Source organism: Lontra canadensis, unplaced genomic scaffold (assembly GCF_010015895.1).
Source record: "Lontra canadensis isolate GAN:19392208 unplaced genomic scaffold, GSC_riverotter_1.0 scaffold38, whole genome shotgun sequence".
Taxonomy (NCBI): Eukaryota; Metazoa; Chordata; class Mammalia; order Carnivora; family Mustelidae; genus Lontra; species Lontra canadensis.
The window spans coordinates 16,373,974-16,398,560 of NW_022631032.1; the positions used below are offsets into that span (position 1 = coordinate 16,373,974).

The window sequence follows — 24,587 nt, forward strand, 5'->3', positions numbered from 1 at the left end:
AGGGGGAACAAAGGAAGTCAGAACTACTAAAAGGGTCTAGCATATAACTATTCATAGATCTAGATCCATATCCACAACTACGATCCAGTTACAATGGGGGCCTATGATGCTAAGTGATGAGCTCATTTCTATGATATTCTGGAAAAGCTAAAACTATAGCAACTGAAAATGGATCAATGGGGAGATGGGTTACATGACAGGACAATGACGGGAGAGATAGGTTACAAAGAGGAAGCACAAGGAATTTTTGGAAGTTCTAAAATCTTCTAGAGAAAATGTTCCATAATCTCGACTGTGGTGATGGTTATATGACTATATGCACTTATTAAAATTGATAGAACTATATAGTATATATACTATATATACTATATACTAAAAAAGTGAATTTTCTTGTTCACATTTGTCAAATTTCATAGAACCGTATACTAAAAAAGGTGAGCTTTATTAAATATAAGTTATACCTTCCTTAATAAAGTAAATAGGACACAAGTAAAAGTCTAAAAAACTGATGCTTTAAAAGCATAAATATATTTTTATGTTATATTTGGCTTTTATTAAGATTGATCCTAATTCATACTCTGGTAACAAACTCCCCCCAGGGTGAAATCCTTTGGATTTAGTGCTTCTCAAATTTTAATATGTATATGAATTTCCAAAGAACTTACTAAAATGCACATTCTAATTTAGGAGGGGTTGAGGGCAGAGATTCCGCATTTCTCAGAAGCTTCTAAGTGATGTCAATGCTTTGGTCTATGGAGCACACTTTAAGCAGCAAAGCTGAGGACACTAGTCATATTACTTGATATATAAAGGCCAGGAGAACTATTCATTCATGTTGAAAAACACCTTTGTGACATGATACATCATCTTGGCCTGTGTGTGTTAAAGGACTGGTCCTTTCCACAACAGTGTCACTTACTATCCTCAGAGCTGGAAGCTGAACAACTGGACCATTCTCTAGCCAGGCCTGGAATCAAATCCAGCTAATGGTTGTAAAGAAAACTTGTCAACAAAAATCCAAAAATCCCTGCCCTGAGGGTACAAGCTTCAGGAGGCCCATGAAGCCACAGTGGCCTATGAAGCCACAAAGGCCATTCCATCCAACCATCCATCATCCATCCTTCCATATATGAAGAAAACCTCTCTTCAAATGTGCATGGAAATTACTTAGTCAGAAAGGAAGTCAATGCTGAACTCTTGAGATTCTGCGGACTATGAGTGGTACCACCTCACAGCTGCTGGGAGCCCAGCACTGCCTGTGGCTCCAGCAGGGAGTTTCATCTGTGGAGTGGTCTCCTAGCAGGAGTAAGAAGTAGCTGTGACAGGAAACTGAGTGCTGGAGCATAATGGTAAAGGGCTGGTTTTATATTCAACAACTTCATGACACTTTCTCAAAGAACTGACGCTTCTTTTTGCATGCTTAAAAAAAAAAAAACACACCAAAACCACTATATAAATATCTTCACAGCTTCTTCGCTCACAAATGCCCTAAAGTATAAAACATCACTTAGCAGAGTAACACATGCCAATGCCTTCAGATACTTCACTTGGGGCTTTTCAAGAGGAAGTAACCACATGTATATTGAGAATCTTATGAGCTATCATTTATTGAGCACTTACTATGTGATGTGAAGTATCCTAAGTGCAAGTCATGCATTCATAATCTCAACAGGACATCACCTCACAACAACCCCATGTAGCAGGAACCATTATTGGCTCTTCTTTACGGAGGAGAACTCTCAGGCACAAGGAGGCTGGTTAATTTGTCCAAGGATGCACACTAGTAATAATAAGAAGGGATATAAACTCAAGCAGCTGCTGTCTCTCTGCCCCATACCTTCCCCCACCTGACCACTATGCTAGGGTCTGCTCTATGTCTGGCACTGCATATGTGCATGCTCACTAAGCCTCAGGGTCTCCCATTTGGGAGAACTTGAAGAAACATGGTGTTAGGATCACCACATGTGTTGCTCCCCAATTTCCTTACAGAGCTTCGCTTTCTCACGGTAGGAGATGATGAAGCCACTGGCCTGGTACCCTTAAATCATCACACAGTAAACCTGGAGGGGCACTGATAACTGAGCCGGAAGGTTTGTTCTACCCTAGATCTTACCTTCCTTTTCTAAAGATGGGGAAGGCTGTGGAGGAGCAGTTTGGGGAGGGAAGTTCGGTTTTGGACATCCTGAGTCTGAAATGCCTCATGTACGTCCCAAAAGGGAGATGTTAAATAGCAAGTTCAAAATCACATATTACTGCTGAGTGAAGTAAGTCAATCAGAGAAAGACCATTGTCATATGATCTCCCTGATATGAGGAATTTGAGAGGCATGACAGGGGGTTGTTGGGGGAAGAGAGGGAAAAAAATGAAACCAGATGGGATCGGGAGGGAGACAAACCATAAGAGACTCTTAATCTCACGAAACAAACTGAGGATTGCTGGGGTTGGGGGGGGTGGTAGGGATAGCGTGGCTGGGTGATGGACACTAGGGAGGGTATGTGCTATGGTGAGCACTGTGAATTATGTAAGACTGATGATTCACAGACCTGTACCCCTGGGGCAAATACTACATTGTATGTTAATAAAAATAAAAAATTAAAAAAATTCACATATTACTGAAAAATAAACAGATGACAAGATATGGTGAATGGGACTCAACATGGGAGAATAGTTGGGAGTAGATAAAGCAAGGTTGATAATTGTTGGGCTGACTGATGAGTCCATTGGGATTAACTATACTATTGTGACTACTTTTGTATGTCTGCAAGTTCCCAAAGTAAATTTTTTAAAAATTCAGAAGGAGGAGTGCCTGGGTGGTGCTGTCAGCTGAGCATTTGACTCTTGGTTTTGGCTCAGGTCCTGACCTCGGGTGGTGAGACTGAGACCCACATTAGGCTTGCACTCAGTATGGAGTCTGTTTGGGATTCTCTCTCCTTCTCCCTCTGCTCCTCTCCCCACACTCCACTCTAATTCCCTCTCAAATAAATAAATCTTTAAAAAAAATTCAGAAGGACACAGAATCACTTATATAGAATATCATACAAAATGTAAAACCTAGATCTAATCATAAAGGAATATGAGACAAACCCAAATTGAGGGATAGCCAACAAAATAAGCCACCTGTACTCTTCAAAAATGTCATGAAAGATAAAAAAGACTAAGGAACTGTTTCAGAGTAAATGATACCAAAGACACAAAACAACTATATGAAATGTGTGAAACTGGGGGCGCCTGGGTGGCTCAGTGGGTTAAAGCCTCTGCCTTCGGCTCAAGTCATGATCCCAGAGTCCTGGGATCGGGTCCCGCATCGGGCTCTCTGCTCAGCAGGGAGCCTGCTTCCTCCTCTCTCTCTGCCTGCCTCTCTGTCTACTTGTGATCTCCGTTTGTCAAATAAATTAAAAAAAAAAAATCTTAAAAAAAAAAAAAAGAAATGTGTGAAACTGGCTTGTATCCCGGATCAGAAAAAAAATTGCTATAAAGGACATTATTTGGTCAATCTGTGAAATCTGAATGTTGATTAGTATATTATATAATATATATTGATTTGAAATATCTTAATTTTAATCATTGACTGAGGTTATATATGAGAATGTCCCCATTCTTAGGAGTTTCACATGTAAATATTTAGGTGTGAAAAATCATGATGAAAAAAATTTATTCCCAAATGTCACAGTAACAATAACAATTATATTAATGTATAAATGTATGTCTACATTATATAGATAGATATGAAGAGATTATGCAAATGTAGTAAAATGTTACCAACCGGTGAATCTAGGTGAAGCACATGTCAGTATTTATCATGCTATTCATTCAACATTTCTATAGGCTTAATCTTTTTCAAAATCAATTTTTTTTGTTTTTCTTTTAAAGATTTTATTTATTTATTTGAGAGAGAGAAAGTGAGAGAGAGCATGAGCGGGAAGAAGGTCAGAGGGAGAAGCAGACTCTCCATGGAGTTAGGAGCCCGACATGGGACTTGATCACAGGACTCTGGGATCATGATCAGAGCCGAAGGCAGTCGCTTAACCAACTTAGCCACTCAGATGCCCCTCAAAACCAATTTTAAAAAAATTAACATGATTAACCTGATACAGCCAGTATCCCTAAAATATATCCCTTTTATTTCCTTCCTTATATTCTTTTGAATAAAAAGTGATCTTCTCTACTCCTTAATGATAGATACTGAATACTTGACTTTTCCTCAAGAAGGCCTCTTGTATGTATCAGTTTTCTCTGCATTACATCACTTACTCATCACAGCAGGCATTGCAGGTACTTTCCAGCCACTGGGGGTACCACTGGTGGAGAACCTTGGTGGAAGAATGTCTTGCTGAGTCACAGTCCCTTCCCAGGACAGCCCACATCCAGTGCCTGTTGACTTAGGGCTGTAGAGGCCTGGCCTTCTAGCCCCAGTTCAGGAGGGTTCTATGGGGCCATCCCTGCTTCAGAGCTCTCTGTAGGGTCCACTGAAGCCTCCAGTGAGACCGTGTCACAGCCTGATGTGTCCCTGTGCCCAGGCCCTTCGTTCCCCTCCTTGCTACATGTGGCGGCCTCATGAACACTCCCTCACAAATCTCCCGCACAGTAATCCCCACCTCCGAGTCTACCTTCCCAGGGACCCAACTGTGACCATTTTGCAGATGAGGAAACAGAACCTTTGAAAATTACTTGCCTAAGGTCAAAAGCCATTTACTGGTGAAGCCATGACTTGGACTCCAAATCTGTTGGCTTCCAGCCTTCCTTCCCTTCTATTTACCTTTCCAAATTCCACCTCTCTCTTAAGGACAAAGCCAAGTTCTTCTTCTCCCAGAGGCCTCCCTGACTTCCCCTTTCTGACCTCAAAGCTCTCACCATCTGCTCCATTTGACACATGGGCATGGTCCCTCTTGGAGGCTCTTCTGAACTGTGATCTCATATTACAAAACCATTGTGTTGTCATTTAGCTTTCCACCTTGAAGTTTAGTGCTTTGTCTGCCTTATAAGTTCCTTGGGATACAGGTCATTCATTACTCTTTATGTCCCAACAGTTGTCCACACGCAGAGCACACAGTACATTACTGGGCAAAGAATGCGAAACAATGGCAAGATCCCCTCTCTTCTGGCTGTGTTCTAAGTCTTAGAACAGGAAGCATAACATCCTCAAAAGATACTCAGCCCTGTGGCTTCAATTTCCTTTTTGTCTTTTCTGGAATGGTACAGGGCTTTGTGACGTGGGGTATGAGGGGATGGCAGATTATTCTGCCAAAGAAGCAATACCAACCATGGGGAAAGAACCCAAACTCTACATTAAAACATGAGCCAGAAAATACCTGGTCAAATTCAAATTCAGTCAAGCAACAAGGAAGGGAAAAAAAAATTACCAGGGCTGAAATTGCTAGAACATATCTTTGTCATTTATTTTGCCAGAACTACTTTCATTTTAATTATTTAAAGCATTTCATAATATGCTAGCAAATGGGATGTTATGTACTCTGCAAAATTAATGAAGTCTTAGATCAAAAATCCCACAATACCACATTATTAAATTTTAAGGGCAAAATAGTTAAGTAGCTTTTCTTTGAAGATTATCCACTGGGAGATTAACAAAGCCTTCTCCATAATCTCCTCTGAGCAAGGAAAAGTGGAAGGAAGCAGAGGCAAGAAAGTTTAGTCCAAACCCCCTTTCACTTCCAGCTCCTGGGCGTCACTTGTTGCCATGGTAACTCGGTTACTAGGGGGCCACTCAGACAGAAGCAGGACTTGAAACAATAAGCATGTGAACACATTACCAGCTTTAGGTTTAGAAATAATTTTCAGCACTTTTTTCTCCTTTGCTTTCAAACATGAACCCGTATGGTGATGTATGGTGTTGCAAGAGCAATATAAACACAAATTGACTGAAACATAATACTTGCCAAACTTCTGTAACTGTGCATGAGCACCACCAACACAGGAAGTCAATTTTAGAAAAAAAGTTTCTGATTTGGGACATCTGAGGAGGGGTCTTCAAACTATAGAGCCCACAGACCAAATCTCCGGCCTGCCACCTATTTTTTTACATCTTGTGAGCTAAGAATTGTTTTTACATTTTTAAGTGGTTGAAAAAAATCAAAATAATATTTTGTGATAACTGAAAATTACACAAAATTCAAATTTCAGTCTAAAATAATTTTTTTTAAGCACAGCCATGCTTATGTAATTATATGTTGTCTAGGGCTTCTTCTTTTTTTTTAAAGATTTTATTTACTTATTTATTTACTTGAGAGAGAGAGAGAGAGCACACACACAAGCAGGGATAGGGGCAGAGGGAAAGGGAGAAGCAGACTCCCTGCTGAGGAGGGAGCCAGATCTGAGGCTACCTCAGAGTCCTGGGACTCTGAGATCATGACCTGAGCCGAAGGCAGACCATTAACCCACTGAGCCACTTAAGGGCCCCTAAGCTTGCTTTTGTGTAACAATAGCAGAGTTAAGTAACTGTAACAGAAACCCTACAGCCCACAGAGCCTAAACTATTTACTATCTAACCCCCTGCAGAGAGAATTTGCCAACCACTGATCTAGAGACATGAATTGTACAGGAAAATTTAGACTAGGAGGCTGGGTATTTCTCCTTTGCCAAGAAGTCTGTAACAGGTGGCTGTCTTTATTCTTTAGGGCTGCTGTAAAATACCATAGACTGGGTAGCTTTTCAACAACAGAAATGTGTTGCTCACAGCTATGGAGGCTGGGAAGTCCAAGATCAAAGCACCCACATGCTTGCCTTCTGGTGAGGGCCGCCCCTTCCGCTCTTCCTGGTTCAAAGCCAGCACCTCCTCCCTGTGTCTTCACATGGCAGAAGTGGCTGGGGAACTCTCTGGAACCTGCGCTATAAGGCACTAATCCCATTCATGAGGCGTGATGATTTATGCACTTTCCAAATGCAAACTACTCATACCATCTCCTCTGGAGATTAGGATTTCAACATATGAATTTGGGGGAGGGGTGGGTACACAGTCAGACAAAGCTTTCTTCTAATATTTTTAAGTTTGAGTTTTCCACACAGATGCAGCCCTTTCCAACTGATTTTTTTTTTTTACACATTCCATTCACCTTCACTTCTATAAAAGCACAGCTATTATTTTCAAGACCAAGTGGAATAGCGTTACATGATAGGATCACACTCTATGTCAATAGGGCTCACACTCCACTCTCCTAGGGCTCAGGTGACATGCAACTTACTCCCTCATGTGTTTCATCTTGCTCCTGGCTGCTGGGCTGTTGAACACCATTGGTCTCGGGGACACGTCTGCAGCTGTGCTGGTGACGGTCCTTGTATCTGAAAAATCAATGCACAGCACTTACTGACATCATCAGCACTCCAGCAACTTGGAGGCAGCATTCAAGGGCAATCAGAAAACAGAAGTTAATCCACCTTTGCTACTAGGTAAGGCTACATTAATTGGAGATTAATTCAATTATGACATGAACATTAAGGAGAATTATGCCTAATGACAAGATTATTTATAGTTTTAATACACACAAGGAATTCTAGGACCAAGCCTCTCTCCAAAAGGATTATTTAAATAGAACACCATTATTTAAAAGATGGGCTTTATATTAGCAAACTCGCAGGGAAACGCACTGATGGCAAAGCCAGCGTTCCTCAGGAGCCCTTGGCAGTCACTTTCAGCAGGTGTGGTATTGGCTCAGATGGCTGAGACAGTTTTTCTTCTTAGTTTTCCCTTTATCTTAATCCCACATCTCAGCATTGCTTTTTTGCAATGGAAAACAAGATGCTGACTGGGGGCGTTCACCTACAGCCATGAACTTCCGCAGAATGCAGCAGAAGGTCAAAACTGGGTTCGTGAGGTAAAACATTACTAATGAGAACTGCAGTGTTAGTGAAATCTGCTGAGAGAGCTCCAGCTTCTACTGATAAACCCCGGAGGCTCTTACAAGGCATGTTGGAACCTTAGGGAAGGAAATAGTCCATCAAGTGAAACCACACGATTTTCCATTAAGAAGCCAATGTGGGCCCCTGAGCAAGGGCTGGGGTCCTCCAGAGTAGGGTTTGCATAACCTCTTTCCTGGAGCTGGGGCAGAATCTGCCTGTACATTCCTTATACCCCCCACCAGGTGCCTCATACTCCATCAGGAGAAAAAAAAAACATGGAATGGCCTAATATTCATTTATAAGTTCTATCCACATAGTTGCTATGTCCCAGAAGGGACCCATGTTGGGACATTCCCACTCTTCCCACCCGATTTCTTGTAACACGTGACTGATTTAGGGACCAAATGAGGAAGTGACAGCCAGTTCCCATATTACATATTAGCAAAGCTTTCTTCTTATATTTTTTTGAAAAGTTAAATGCAAATTCTAATATTCTTCAAATATATCTTTCTTTTGTACACCCCCCTGGAGGGCATGCATCTCACTTTGAACCGCTCGCTCTTCCGGCTGTCGTTGAGATGAATACTCTCCTATTTAACTCTTTGTCAGAATCTCTGATCTTTTCTCAGCCTCTACCCCTAGATGTGGAGGGACTGGATTGACAGGTATGAATTCTATAAAGGGCGCCTTCACACATAGTTAAATAAACACCCTGCTCTTCCTGGTACATTACCAGTTATGGTCCCACTTTAAGACACAAGTGCCAGTGAGTGATTGCTCCCCTTCTCCTCACTCCTGGAGATTACCCCTTCTACACAGAGACCTGCTCAGCCTTCCCTGGCCTCAGATAGAAGCTTTACTTCAGCTTTCCCCTCCCACTAGCTCTGGCCAGGACAGCTGCTTTTCCCCAAGGAAAGCTTTTGTGAGGAGGAGAGGTGGCATAGAGGGTTCGTTTCATGTTCTTGTTGGTTGCTTTTTATAATCATCTTTCCTAGATCCTGAGAAGTTACTAAAACAATAAACACGCCATGCCCAGTAAAAGGCAAGCTCAAAAACCAGTTCTGCCAAGACTGAAAAGAAGGCACTGCTTTCCCTTCTCTTCCAGAAAGCTGGTGAGTCCTGAAGACTTAATGCAAATAAAGGCCAAAGAAATTTTCAGGAGAGCTGCAGTTTATTCTAATGTGGCCACGATGCCCCTCAGTAGGGCTGTCAGCATTGCTGGGAAAGATGTTAAGCCTTGAGCCCAAGAGTAGAAAACAGGGCAAATAACATTTCAAGCACCAGGGCTGGCAAAGCCTGGTGCTCAGAGCAATTCCTTTTATAGTTTTTCTTATTGGCCAGGCTTTTCCCTCTCCATCCCACCTTTCACCATGAATAGCAGTTGCTTTATGTCAAAGAGAAGGGCAACACATTTAGCAATCACAATAAAAATGACTACACTATAATCATAAACTTCAGCTTATTAGATGAATCCCAGAGTCACCGAATCCGAGTGTGTTCTAGACCCCTGCTTTCAAACTTCAATGCCATCTGAATCACCTAGAGATCTTGTTAAAAATGTAGATTCTGCCTTAGTAAGTGTGGGTAGGACCTGGAATTCTGCATTGCAAACAAGCTTCCAACTGATACCAATGCTGTTAGTCCTCGGGACACTTTTTGACAAGGCTCTAGGTGGGCTAGTTACCTAATGTGTGGGGCCCATAGCTGAATGACAGTGCAAGGCCCCCGTTTCAAAAGGCAAGAGAAAAGCTGATTTCTTTCTTCTGTTTCTCTCTGTGGACTTTTTTTTTTTTTTTAAGAAACTAGGACATTATGTTTTTTTTTTAAAGATTTTATTTACTTATTTGAGAGAGAGAGAATGAGAGAGCGAGCATGAGAAGGGGAAGGGTCAGAGGGAGAAGCAGACTCCCTGCCGAGCAGGCAGCCCGATGTGGCACTCCATCCCGGGATTCCAGGATCATGACCTGAACCAAAGGCAGTCGCTTAACCAACTGAGCCACCCAGGCATCCCTGTGGACCTGTTTTTTATGGGGCATTTAATATTCTTCCTCAGGAACAGGGACAGATACTCGCAAGGAGGGTGAAGACCCTTGCAGGGGCTCAAGGGCCCCACCAGCCCCTGATCCCTCCTATCTGTGCACAGGCCCCCATAGGGAATGGAGGGTGGTGGGGCCCAGTAGTTAGGGAGTGGGTGGTGGTGAACTTTCCCAAAGGGGGGTGCCTGGAGGCAACATACAAGTGAGGCTTCAAGCCCCCAGCATAGGTTCCATTGTCCCATTAGACTTCACTCATAAAACCACAAATCCGAAGGTAAAATTATTAGGGATTTTACTAAACGCCAAGTGCAAAGCCCTCCTCCTGAGTCTGGGACACCAAGCAACCGCACTGGTTGCAGGCCCGTGAAGCTCCAGTTCCAGAGCTCTGCTTTCTCAGACTTAAAAAGTAGATGAGTCCTTAATCCTTGTGATTTTCTAAAATTAATAGTTTTTTAATTAATTTCAACAGAAGGTTCATGGCCTTGGAAATAGTACATATATGCAAGACACGTAATGCTAGGTGCATGTATGGATTCACAAATTTTCTACGAGAACAATAGAACTGGCCAGTCTATTCCACCAGGGGTGAGTTCTGAAGATGTTTGACTAGGGTGCGCCTCTGGGGAAAGCCCTATGGTAGGTGTTAAGTGGCTTTGACTTCAGCCTCAAGCCAGAGAAGAGCAGGGGATCAAATGGCAACCATGTCCTTCTTCCTTCTACCCACTCACTGCGTGGGCTGTGTGTTCCTTACAAGGGGACTGTGACCCCATTAGAATAAAGGGAGGGTGACTATGATCATGCCATGGAGAATTCCACTGTGCTCCTGGTTCAGACTATGGGTCCATCTTAAAATGGAGGGTCCAGACATTTTGAAAAGAACGTGGTGACAGGAAATGTAACATGGAAGATTTCGAGTTCTCGCTTCCTTCCTCCATCCCCATCCTTCCCTGGAAGAGGTAGAACCTGTCGCATTAGGGAAACATAGCTGCAAACAGATGCCACTTGGCGGTTCTGGTGAGTTTCCTTTTAAATCAACTATGCTCTTCCCTCGAGTCATTGAGCCAAGGGTCTGTCTCCCTCAAATTCTCCTCTCTCTCTTCTGAGCCCTGTCACGGGCAGCTCTCTCCCGTTCTCCTTTCCTGGGTCCCATAGATCCACAGCTCACCTCAGCTTTCCATCCTTAGTCCCTGTACCTTCCTGTCTCTGGTGGAGGACTTGTATTTCGGTACTTAGTTCATGGTCTTTTAAAAATTTAATTTCTATCCAAATTCATCCCAATTCATCATTAAAAAAAACAATAGTGACGGTTAGCCCCGTTTTAGTAGACAAGTGCCAGGCCCTGTGCTGAGCGGCTTCCCTGTATCATGTCCTGTGAGGGTCCTGGGAAGTGGGCATATTTTTCAATGAGTGAGTTTTGACACAGTAAGTAACTTACCCAAGTTCATTACAACTGACACATGATATAGCTGGAACTTGAAACCAGGCTTTTTTTTTTTTTTAATTCCACAGTCCTAGGTGTTGGCGACCCTACTAGAACCTTCTCAGAGCACACATCCATTCTACAGCACCCACTGTTAGCTGAGGCGCTCCCTGCCATGGTTTGCTTTCTAACACTCATAGTCACAGAGATGTATGTTACTCCACTCCCTTATACTTTTCCAGCCAGTTAGTAAGCTCCCTGAGTATACAGATTATGTCCTATTCATCTTTATTATTTTTTTACTTCTTAATCCATTTTTAAGTGTACAATTCAATGGCATCAAGGACATTTGCCATGTGCAACTATCAACACTACCTATTTCCAAAACTTTTGCATCACCCCAAACAGAAACTCTATAATCATGAAACAATAATTCCCCACGCACCTTTCCCCCAAGTCCCTACTCACCTCTAATCACTTCGTGTGTCTGTGAATTTTACTGTTCTAGATAAATGATTTCATGTAAATAAAATCATACAACATGTGTCCTTCTGGATCTGGCTTATTTCACTAAGCATACTATTTTCAAGGTTCATCAATGTGTGGCATTAGCAAGACTTCCTCTCTATGGACAAATAATATTTATTGTATGTATACATCATATTTTGTTTATCCATTCATCTGTTGATGGACACGAGTTGTTTCCACTCTTTGGGTATTATGAGTAATGCTACAATAAACATTGGCATACAAGTATATGAGTACCCATTTTCTATGGTTTTGAGTGTATATCTAGGAGAGGAATTGTTGGGTGGTATGGAAATTCTATATTTAGCTGATTGAGGAGCCACCAAACTGCTTTCCACAGCAGCTACACCATTTTACCTCCCCACGATTAGTGTGTGAGGGTTCTCCACATCTTCACCAACACTGTCATTTTCTGGTTTTTAAACTATAGCCATCCTAGTGGAAGTGAAGTGGCATCTCATTGTGGTTTTGATTTGCATTTCCTTAATGACTTTTCATGTGGTTATTGGCCATTTATATATCTTCAATGAAAAAATATCTATTCAAATCCTTTGCCCATTTAAAAATTGAGATGTTTGTATTTTTGTTGTTGAGTTATAGTTCTTTATTATAGATATTAAACTTCCATTTAATATATTATCTGTAATATTTTTTATTTTGTTCATCTTTGTACCTCCAAAGTTCATCTCAGCATAAGGCATGTATCATATTAAATTTATACCCAAGTATTTTATTCTTTTTTGGGGGGAGGGTCACTTTTCACATTTTATTGGCCACAGGGGAGGCCACCAGGGAGGGGGCCACAGGAGACAGGGCCATATCACTGGAGGTGCTCACAATTTCTTTAGCTACTCCAAGCTTGGGCTCTGGGGATTCTGGGGGTGGCTGGGCACATTGGACATGTTTCCATCATCTCTGGGGATGGGCGCCACTGGATAGTTGTAGGGTGTGGCCTGGTTGATCATGGTGTATATTTGGTGAATGGGCTGAGAGTTGGCAGAATTATAGTGAGGACCCCACCAGCACCAGCATCTTGGCCCAGGCATCTTTGAGGAAGGGAGCCAGTCTCCTGGCCATTGTCGTCACAGCAGTGACCTATACCTAAGTATTTTATTCCTGATGCTATCATAGATGGAATTGTTTTCTTAATTTCATTTTTGAAATGTTCACTGCTATGTATAAAAATACAGTGGTTTTAGTTTATCGATTTTGTATCCTGCAATCTTGCTTAATTTCTTTATTAGTGCTAATAGTTTCTAGTGGATTTCTTAGGGTTTTCTATGCACAAGAGCATGTTATCTGCAAATAGAGGTAGTTTACTTCTTTTCCAAACTGGATGCCTTTTATTTCTTCCCCTTGCCTAATTTCCCTCTAGCACACTGCTAAATGGAAGTGGTGAATGAAGTCTTTGTCATGTTCCTGTTCTTAGGGGGAAAACATTCATTCTTACATCATTAAGTATGAATTAGCTATAGGTGTGTTCATAGATGCCCTTTATTAGGTTTAGGAACTTCCTTTCCATTCTTAGTTTCTTGAGTGTTTTTTATTAAGAAAGGATGTTGGAAAGTTGGGATTGGGAGGGAGACAAACCATAAGTGACTCTTAATCTCACAAAACAAACTGAGGGTTGCTGGGCAGAGGGGGGTTGGGGGGGGTTATGGACATTGGGTAGGGTATGTGCTATGGTGAGTGCTGTGAAGTTTGTAAACGTGGAGATTCACAGACCTGTACCCCTGGGGGAAAAATATATATATGTATGTTTATAAAAATAAAATTATAAAAAAAAAAGAAAGAAAGAAAGGATGTTGGACTTTGTCAGATGCTTTGTCTGCATCTATTGAGAGTATCATATTGTTTTTGCCATTTACTCTACCTGTATGTTTTATTTCATTAATTGATTTTCTGATGTTAGATGACCCTTGCATTCTTCAGATAAATCCTACTTCGTCATCAAGTACAATCCTTTTTCTTCTTTTAATGTTGCTGGATTCATTTTAGTAGTATTTTGTTGATGATTTTCGCACATATATTCCTGTTGGATATTGGCTCTTAGTTTTTTTTGTTCTTGTGATGTCTTAGTCTGGTTTTGGTATCAAAGAATGGCTTCATAGAAGAAGCTGGGAAGTGGTGGCTCATATTCCACTTTTTGGAAGAGCTTGGAAAGACTTGGTATTAATTCTTCTTTGAATATTTGGCAGAATTCACCAGTGAAGCCTTCTAGTTTTTAGTTTACTAATTTGATAAACTTGTTAGAGATCCATTCAGATTTTTTGTAATTGACTCAGTTTTGGTAATTTGTGTTTTTCTAGAAATTTTTCTATTTCCTCCAAGTTATCTAATTTGCTGGCATACTATTGTCCATAGTATGCCCTTAAAATGTTTCATTTCCTTAAGGGTAGTAGTAATGTCCATCCTTTAATTCCTGATTCATGAATTTGAGTCTTATTTCTTACTTCTTTGGACATTATAGCTAAAGATTTATTAATTCTGTTGATCCTTTAAAGGATTTTTGGTCTTGTCGGTGTCTTCTATTGATTGTCTAGTTGTTATTTCATGTATTTCCACTCTAGTCTTTATTATTTCCTCCCTTCTGCTTGTTTTGGGTTTAATTTTCTCATCTTCTAGTTTCTTAAGGGAGGGGTTCTATTTTAGATCTCGAAGGTAGGAGTTAAATTCAAAGGTAATGTAGGGGCATGTGGGTGGTTCAGTGGGTTAAAGCCTCTGCCTTCGGCGCAGGTCATGATCCCAGGGTCCTGGGATCGAGCCCCACATAGGGCTCTCTGCTCAGCGGGGAGCCTGTTTCCCTTCCTCTCTCTCTGCCTGCCTCTCTGCCTACTTGTGATCTCTCTCTGTCAAATAAGTATATAAAAATCTTAAAAAAAAATTCAAAGGTAATGTAAATAGTAGCCATTGTTTTTAACCCAGAAAGAACTTGCAATATACTGGGGAAGACAGAGTATCTGTCTAGATGGTCACCAGGAGGGCTTTGTACGTTGACATAAGACACCATGCTACAAAGAAGGGTACTAAGGGTCTGTGGAAAAAGCACTAACCTTCAAGTTAGAGGACCACAGTTATTGTTCTAGTTCTACTCTCACTGGCTACAAAGCCCCTCAGGTCACCTCCTTGAGCCTCAGTTTGATCATAATATATTTAAGCATCTTCATTAGACAGAGGACCTTCTCTCAGATGGAACTTTCTATGATCTGGTATAAGACATCTCCCTGGACCTCCAGTGGAGTGGAATTTCTTTGGGAAGGCAACACTAATACTAATTACAACATGAAGAGCAACCAGAAGGACCAAATATTAAGAGGCAAATGGCTGGCAGCAACAGTCAGTGCTGCAGGCACTCTGAAACATCGGCAAAATCATCTTGAAGTCTTTCCCCACCTGCCAAACACAGGATGAGGAGGATTAGAACACTTGACACTAGCCCTGTGGGATGTTTTGACAGTGAGATGAACACAAGACGATATGAAGACACAGTCAGCAACTAGGAGCTGTGTTCTGTAAGGGGGCAGGACATAGCTCATCATAGTAATATTGTCAGGCTTCCTCCTACTTCTGTGGTCTCTTACCAGCAGAGCTCTCTATTCTCCCTGAAGGAGCGACAGCTTGATGACTGTGATATTTCACCAGCAGAGAGAGATTCTTCTCTCATTTCCTTCAAAATTTCCCTTTACACATTTACTCTACTCATTTACTCCCTCCAGCTCTGTGCCTGGATGGAGGACCTTGATAGTAAAAGTGAAAGCTGCATTTGCCCTCCCTGCAAAACCTCTTCCCACGTGGGCGATAAAGAGCTGATGCAGGGACTACAGGGCTGGACATTTTGGCAAACGAGATCCCACGTAAGCACCTGGGACACTGCTTACTCAGGAATCCTTGCAGACACTGCCCTTCATGCACTGTACATGTAGGATGTTTCTCTCCTAATCTTTTACCCTCTCCTGTCCTGCAAGTGCCTCAGGAATACTCCAGAAATACAGTTGTCCCCTTGGCCCAAATTTTTGCAAAGGCATGTCCTCGTGGCCCATATTGTCCCCCCTACTCTTTGGAATGGAACATGATGGAAGATTTGCCAATGGGCTGGCAAACTTTTTCTGTAGAGAGCCAAGTAGTTTTAGACTTGCAAGCAAACAATCTCTGTTGCGACTACTCAACTCTGCGGTTGTAGCATGAAAACAGCCATAGACAAGAGGTAAATTAAGGAGCATGGCTGTGTCCCAGTAAACTCTTATTCAGATACTAACACAGATTTGGCCTGTGGGCTGTAGTTTATCAACTTCTGGCCTAGACGATGGAGAAACTTCATGATTCTGAGCTGGAAGACTATAGACCTCTTCACGCCAACTTGTCTCATCTTATGGATGGGGAAACTGAGGCCAAGAGAGGCTGTATGGCTTGCTTAAGGTCACAGAGCTATAAAGAAAGAGTCAGAGTCAGGACTAGAACTGTGGTTTCCTGACTGCCAAATGTGTGACCTTTCTAACCCCTCATAGAAGTGACACATCCAGATAAGGATTTTCATGAGCTGATTTTGAATAATCAGGAAATTATCAGACAAAAATCCCTCCTCCAAACGTTGAAATTTGGGGAGAACATGCCATCTGTCATCTCATCTCTCCACCTCTTCAGACGATGGCTCAGGGCTTGTTATGAGGGGCCACAAACCAGTAGGGCATGTGAGAGCAGTGCCACTCTGCTGAGAGGCTTACCTGACCCTCATCTTTGTGAAGAGTTTTCCTTGAGTTTCTCTTGTGATGACAGCGGACCTCAGGATGTCAATAAAATTGCCTCAGAATCTGCAAAGCAGGCTGCTCTCTGTCTTCACCATGTTACCTCAACAACCCAGGGATATCGACACACCACCCCAATTTCCTTTCAAAGAAGGAGCTGCTCCCCAGCTGCCTAGAGCACCGCACACAGCCAGCCTCCAGCTGTGACCCCTACAGGACCTGCCTACGCCATAGAAAGCTGCCTTGCCCAAGATCATGCTGTTCCCATGTGGCCCACATTTAATGACTGAACATGGAAGAGGTAGAAAGCCTGGCCATTTTGGCCCAAGCAGACAATTACAATAAGTCCAAACCCCCCCGTGGATCTGGGCCAGGATTGTTGGGACTGCATCACTGCACTGTCCCCCCTCTGCCTCACCTGTCCTTTCTGCAGGGCTCTCCTGAGGGCACTCCCAAGTAAGCATCCTGCCCACTTGATTTCATATCAGAGGCTGCTTCTTGAAGAACCCCAGGCACAACACAGGGGTGCTGCGTTTGGGAAGAAGTAGAGGCATGGAGGTGGTTGTCTTGGCGACATGAACAAGTTGAGCATTAAACATGAGCAATAAGAAAAATACTGATGGAACCCTTTTACCCCTCCCCTTGAGTGATTCTTTCGGTATTGGCACAGGGCAACTCCATAGGCACAGGACAGCCGACACCACCTAGAGGAGTTGTTGCCAACTGTCAGCAGCAGCTGTGTCCAAGCCAGACCCCCTGAGGAAGCTGGTGAAAGAGGCAGTCAGGAAGAAAAAAGAAGGTCCAGGAAGAACAGCTTCCAGAAGCTTCCAGTGGAAAGGGAGCAGGGGCAAATTCAGAGGAGCACTGTGAGCTGCCTTAGAGTTCTGACTCTGTGATGTTTGCTAAGTTATAAAACGTTTGTGACTTCATTTTCTCACCTGGGCAAAAGAACCCTGTGCACAAAGCTCCAGTAAAGCTCAAATGCAATGATACACAGAAAGGTGCTGTTGTTGGTAGAGGCCCAGGACAAATTTACGCTGCCTCTCTCGACCCCACGGCACCCAGCCCAGTGTTTTGCACAGGGCAACTTCCCAATAGCGCCCCACCGTCTCCACCAACACTACATTAGTTGGAAAAAAGTGGGTCAGCCTGGGAAATAAACTTGCTACTCATAGGGGAGATAATAAATACCAGAAGATGGGAGATAAACTTTCTATTTTTACTACATGGTTATTTCACACAACAAATATTTAGCTGAACTGTATGGAAGATTAAAAACAACAGGAGTTCGGGGGTTTGCAAACGTTCATTTCCTTTTGAATGTACCAGAAGAGGCCTCTAAGAATAGCACCTACCAGTACAGAAAAAAAGAAGAAGAAGAAGAAGAAGAAGAAGAAGAAGAAGAAGAAGAAGAAGAAGAAGAAGGGTGTCTGTTTTATTTTAATAAGCAATTAAATGTGGATACAGGTTGAGAAGAGATTTGTGGAAGCCCGACTCCCAACTTCTTTGGTTGTGCTTACCCCATGGAGCCAAAAGCCAGTATTTGGGGAGTTTAATTATTCTAAGCTGCTAATGTAGAGAATCCCAGCTTGAGAAACAAAACCTACTTTTTTGTGATGGGACGTTGGGCTGGTTCAAGACTGGCTAAAATACTTAAGGTAAACGTGTCAGTGCTTCCCTCTTCTTTTGGGAGAAAAGAATCACTAAGTCATCCATGCTCACTGCAGACAAATTAGAAAACACGGAAAGGAAGAGCTGCTTAAGAGAACCATTGCTAACACTGTGGTGTTTCCAAATGCGTGTGTGCACGCACACACACGTGTGTGTGTCAACTACAACTTCGTACACGTCATTATTTTATAACACCTTGTGTGCCAATGAATATGTAATGACACCATCATTTTTAATCAACTATAAAAAACTTCTTTGTTCTAGAAGCTATACTAGTCTCCATTTCTAGGCATTTATTTTGATTCCAATTTTTCACTCTTGTGACCAATACTGCCATGAAGACCTTCATACATTTATCTTTACACCCACCTCTATCTCTTCAAGATAAATTTCTAGACAAGAACTTACTGGGTCAAAAAATAATTTGTTCTTTCAGGTTAATGTGATCTAAATGTTGAAAGAACATCTTTTTCTGGGTTGTAAATACCATTCGCTTCAGTGGGGTCATCATATATTAAAATTGATTGTGAGGCACCTTTATTAAAAACTTGATTCAATGTATCAGAATTTGTCAAAAGTCAGAATTTTCTTTCTAAAGCCATCACTGGAAGTTAGAGCACTCTCTTCCCTGACTTCCTAGCCCAGTGGATCTCAAAGTAGAGTCCCTGGACCAGCAGCAACAGCATCACGTGGGAACTTGTTAAAAATGCAGATTCTCAAGACCTCCCTCAAACCCACCAAAGTGGCATCTCCAGGGGTGGGACCCAGGGAGCTGAGGAGTCTGATGTTGCCCGCTTATCCTCATTGATGCTCATTACCTCCTGCCTGCAGTTCTGGTCATTTGGTCTAGAGATGTTCATATCCCAAATTACCTGGAAATTCCCTGAAAATATGAACCGCGACTCAGATTCCTTTGTGCCCTACCCCGGTTCTGTGCCAGGAAATGCTCACTCTAATTGACTTGTAGTTAAATGCAGTCTTACTCACATTTCCAACTTGGGGGCCCTGGAGCAGCCACCTCACGTTGGAAGGCACAGCAATGGCCATCTGCGTTGCATGCAGCCAGACATAGCCAAGAGCATTCAGGAGCTGCTTCTGGGGCTGAGATGGACAACAGAGGGTCTATGTCCTCCCACCTCTTGTCAGCTGAATGCTGTGGAACTGGGGTCTCAGCTGAGCACTCAGGAGCAAGTGCCTTGGTTTTTTCTATAGGCAGGTGCACACTCTGTGGAGTTGGCCCCCCAGGTGGCAGGGCCACGGCACCCCTCATTCGGGACAAGGTTGCACCTTTTACTAGTGTCAACCCTGACAATTGCTGTCCCAAGCAAATGGCTCCCTCTACAGTCAGCAACACAGAAGATAAATTGAAGAAGGATTCCATTGAATCATCTACTCTTTCTGTGAAAGCCGAAAGAGATGTTTCCACAGAACACCTAAGGGCCATCTCTCCCTCCACATCTCTTAGAACCAGAAAGTTCATTACTACAGTAGATATTTATTATTATGTCTGGCCTCACATTCCTCTTCCTTTGTTAGAAAAATCTTCTAATTTGTGAGATGGAGTCTGGTCCCACTGAAGAAGATACCACCTCGCTACCCCCTTTCCCAGCCTCCCTTACTGTACACCCATTGCGTTGACAAATGACCAGCCTCTGCCAGTGAGACATATCCTCCCCAGACTGTATCCGAAGCTGGTAATGAGAAGGGTAGAGGTCACATGGAGTCCATCCAGGCGAGGCCCGGGCAGGAGTAGCGGCCATGGCCAGGTTCCCAAGGTGGCAACGGTAGTCAGTCTAGCAATGACGCCCAATGTCCAGCATTAATGGCCTTGAGGGCTCCCAAGCCGCCTTGGGAAGTGGCCCACGTGGAGGGAACTGAGGATCTCCCCCAACTTGCTGCTGTACAAGGCAGTCATTCAGCCTTCAGATGACTGTGGTCCTGATGTCTGACTAGGACCTTATGGGACCCTAAGCCACAACCACCAGTTGATCCACTTTTAAAATTCATGACCCACAGAAACTATGGAAAATGGTAAATGATTATCATTGCTTTCAGCCAATAAGCATTGGAGTACTTTTTTTATGCAGCTATAGATAAGCAATATAGGCACTGACTTCTATGGAGAATCAGAAGAAGAAACGAATATATGAAGACTGTTAATGCATTTACCTTAAAACCAGTTCTAAAATCACTGGATTGCTGCACAGTTGTTTAGAAATGCTGTGCTATTAACTTCCTAGAACTTATCAGTAGGAAAAAAAAAAGGTGTCCTTTGGAAATGGATAAATGATCTTAAAATCCATGTGGGAAAATAAATGTCAGAGGATAAGAATCTTTTGAGAAAATAAGAAAATTGGAAGATAATTGTCCTATTAGACATTAACACATCCCACAAAGGCAGTGTAATTAGAACACTCTGGTACTGAAAGAAAATTAAGAAGGGAGATCAGTAGACCAAAATAGAATCAGAAACGGACAATATCCAGGAGTTATGATATGGCAAAAGGAGAATTTAAAATTAGCTGAAAAAGAATAACTCACCTGGCATAAAACTATGAAAATAAGACAATAAGGATCATAGAAGAAAATTCAGGAGTTCGTATATATTTATTCGTTATTTATTTCTTTAAAAGAAATAAACAGGAAAGCTAGAGTCTATAAAAATGAGATAGAAAAGGGAGCAGTGATATCTTTATAATTATTGAACCTTAAATCAAGTGCAAGTAGTAGTGAATATTTCCCTCTACACAAAAGGATACTGGGGTACTAAAGACCCTAGTAAATACCTTTTACAAAGAAAAGGAGACCTTATTTGTTTAAGAAAAATAATAAAAATTAGCTACACAGAGAGTTCATGTCTTTTTTTTTTTTTAAAGATTTTATTTATTTATTTGACAGACAGAGATCACAAGTAGGCAGAGAGGCAGGCAGAGAGAGAGGAGGAAGCAGGCTCCCCACTGAGCAGAGAGCCTGATGCGGGGCTCGATCCCAGGACCCTGGGATCATGACCTGAGCTGAAGGCAGAGGCTTAACCCACTGAGCCACCCAGGCGCCCCGAGTTCATGTCTTATTAACAAGAGAGATGACTCAGGCAAATAACACTGAATGGAATCACTCACCACTCAAACACTCAGACAGGAGCAAGGCCTGTCTGCTTCTGCCTATTCTTTTCTCTGGGTTCCTTCTTACCCTGTCCCTTCTACCCACAGGACCTTCAGCTCCTCATGGGCAAATCTATCCTATGGCAGGAATAATCTCAGTACCTTCTCCATGAAGCTTCCTTGATGACTTCTATTCCCAACTAAAAGCAATCTCCCCATTTTCTGGATCCTTACTCTTTTGTTGTATAGTTATTTAGTCCCATGTCTTAATATTCCTCTGAAATCACAAGTCTTTAATGGCAAGATGCAGGCTTAAGATATCATTATGGCCTAATAGCATTCCTCTACAAAGTACACTGTTGGTAGAGGTCACTGAGAAGATCTTACTGCCAGTTGATCAGGGAGCTGGACCCCAGAAATCAGAAACCCCTCATCCTTCCCCAGTCATTAGAATGTACACTCCACTTGCCTTTCCTGCCCCCCCAGAGCCTGCTCTAAGGACACGGCCTTGAGGTAATGATATAGTTTTGAGATATTTTGGTTGGTTGATGTATGTGACTAAAACCAGTTAAAGCCTCTACATCGGCAGGTGGTTACAGAGATCTAATCATCTTGCAGCCACCCCAGACAAGACTCATATGTAAGTTCCCTTGCTTATTAAAGCTGTCACCTACCAGTCTGGAGTAGCCTCCTCTTTCTTTGGCCTCTCTTTGCCTGCCTAGGTATAGGAGCTGGTTTCAGATCATATCAAGGAAGCTCCCAAGGAACTTACAAACCAACCTATAGTAACATGGTGATATCCTAATGTATGAGTGATAAAAGAAGGCATGATTGCTGAGTTTCTTTCTTAGTTAGGCAAACTCAATCACTGGCACTTCTCTTCTAGATAGTAGTGATATACGGAATGGTTTTTGTACTCTCTAAGATTTTGTACTCTCCTCCAGGGAGTATACTACTAAGAATTAATAATACTACAGTTTTAGGGATTTCTGTATATTATAAAGCCCTTTCTCTGCCCCTGTTCCCTCACCACACATCTGCTAAATGACTTTGTCTGGCATGGTAGCAGACACATAGTGAGTTCTCTATAAATTGCCACTAATTCTGAATCTGTTACATCCTTTCAAGTTTTAAAGAACTTACAGAAACTATTAAATTTCCCTAATACATCAACAGAAGGTATAATGGCAAATAGATATCGTCCATTGGGTATCTGCATCAAAATGATCCAAGTGGTTTGTGGTCCAAAACATCCCTCCTCTCCTCAAATGTAGTGGTTTCAGTATGTCAGTAAGGAAAGATAAAATGCTATGTTGATATCCTTCTAATTAGTATGAGAAATTCATTACTTTCAAGGTGAAAAGCATAATATTGCAAGGTTAAATGACTGTCAGTAAACCTTACAGTTAACAGCTTAGAGTTTGAAGAGCTTAAGCAAAGGAAGATTCTAAAGGATTCAGAAGCCCTGATGCCTTCTCTGGTCTAGAGCAGTCACACTGTTTAGTGGAGAGAGAGAGAAAACTGAGAAAAAGGAGGGTCAGAGGGAGAAGCAGACTCTCTGCCAAGCAGGGAACCTGATGCTGGACTTGATCCCAGGACTCCAGGATCATGACCTGAGCTGAAGGCAGTTGCTTAACCAGCTGAGCCACCCAGACACCTGAGGGGTAACAATTTTCAAAAAACCAAACTGATCAGACAACTCAACACACTAAGGGGATCTTAATGGGCAGAGAGGTTCTGAAGCATCTGTTATGTTCTAATTGCTTCAATGACAACATCCAGACTGGATGTACAAAATGAGCCTTCTTGTAAGTATAGTTTATCAAGGACTTATATCATTCTGCTGATGACTCCTCTCTCTAGAGGTACAGCCAATTTCATAAACATTTAAAGATGTTAAATTTCATATGTTGCCTTGATTCATAATCTGGTTACTAAGGAAATGTGGAGACAGAATTTTCCTTTCTAAGTTCAAAGAAAAGGAAGTGAGAGGTCATTTCTGTCCTTACTGAATAGTGATGGGCCTGAACGGTTACTATAGTAACACTATCTATTGTCTGTGTAATGAGAGCCCATAACCAGTTTCCCATCTCAAGTGACTCCTTTCAAAGCTACCTCCTTATCATTTGTTAAAGGTAATCTTTTCTGACCATGCTTAAAAACCAGTGGTATTCTAATCCAGAGAATAAAATCCAGGCTCCTTTACCTAGCATACAAGATTATCCATGGGTTTCGCCCTACATAGCCAGGTTGGCTGACCCCTTCCTCACACCTTATTCTGGTAATACCAAACTCACTGATAGTTCCATGAATGTACCCAGCTCTTTCCTACCCCTGAACTTTCATGCTGCTTGATTCTTTCTGAAGAATACTTCCCCTCCCCACAACCCCTTGGCAACTCTATTCATCTTCCTATTCATTCATCAAATGATTATTGAAAAAGATATTGTATACTACGCTTATATTAGACTCTGAGAATACTACAGTGAATAAGATCTTGTACTGCCCTGGGGTGCCTGGGTGGCTCAGGAGGTTAAGCGGCTGGCTCTTGATTTTGGCTCAGGTCATGATCTCAGGGTTCTGGGATCAAGCCCCAAGCTAGGCTCCATGCTCAGCGAGGAGTCTACTTGAGATTCTCTCTCTCCCTCTCCCTCTGCCCCTCCTCCCATTTGTGCTCTCTCTCTCGCTCGCGCACTCTAAAACAAATAAGTAAATCTTAAAAAAGAAAAAAGATTTTGTACTGCCCTCACTGACACAAGAAATTACAAACCTCACCCTCGGTAAAGTCCTCCCCAGGCTGTATTCCCATAGTGGACCTTTGTCTTCCACCTTCCTTGTTTACAGTATGTCTTGTCCTCATCATGGTATCCTATAGTTATCAGCCTCCCTGACTACACTGGGAGCTCATTAAGACAGGATGTCATTTTCTTCATCCCTCTGTAATATCTGGCTTATTATACAGGGGAAAGGGAGAAAGGCGGGATACATATTTAAACCATGGAAATTTAATGTTTTAGTGTATTTGCCCTGGTGAAATGGCCTGCATTCTTGGCCATCTCCTCCAGGCCCTGATTTCTGGCCTTTCCTGCTCTCTCTTTAATTTCTTCTCTCCCTCCCTCTCTTTTTTTTTTTTTTATTTTATATTTATTTGACAGACAGAGATCACAAGCAGGCAGAGAGGCAGGAAGGGAGAGAGAGCAGGGAAGCAGGCTCCCCGCTGAGCAGAGAGCCCGATGCG

General features: G+C 42.3%; 1 protein-coding gene and 1 pseudogene across 6 annotated transcripts in view; both read right to left on the reverse strand.

Moving 5' to 3' along the window:
- NEK11 (NIMA related kinase 11) overlaps positions 1–24,587 on the reverse strand; it is a 241,161-nt gene that overhangs the window by 39,224 nt on the left and 177,350 nt on the right. For 5 of the 6 annotated variants that reach the window (XM_032869712.1, XM_032869713.1, XM_032869714.1 and 2 more), the window contains one exon: positions 7,197–7,293. The exons of the other annotated variant lie outside the window; for it this stretch is intronic. In XM_032869712.1, coding sequence (XP_032725603.1) covers positions 7,197–7,293 — 97 coding nt within the window. The remainder of the gene's footprint in view (positions 1–7,196; positions 7,294–24,587) is intronic. 6 annotated transcript variants of the gene reach the window in all.
- Positions 12,669–12,912, reverse strand: LOC116874757 (annotated as a pseudogene).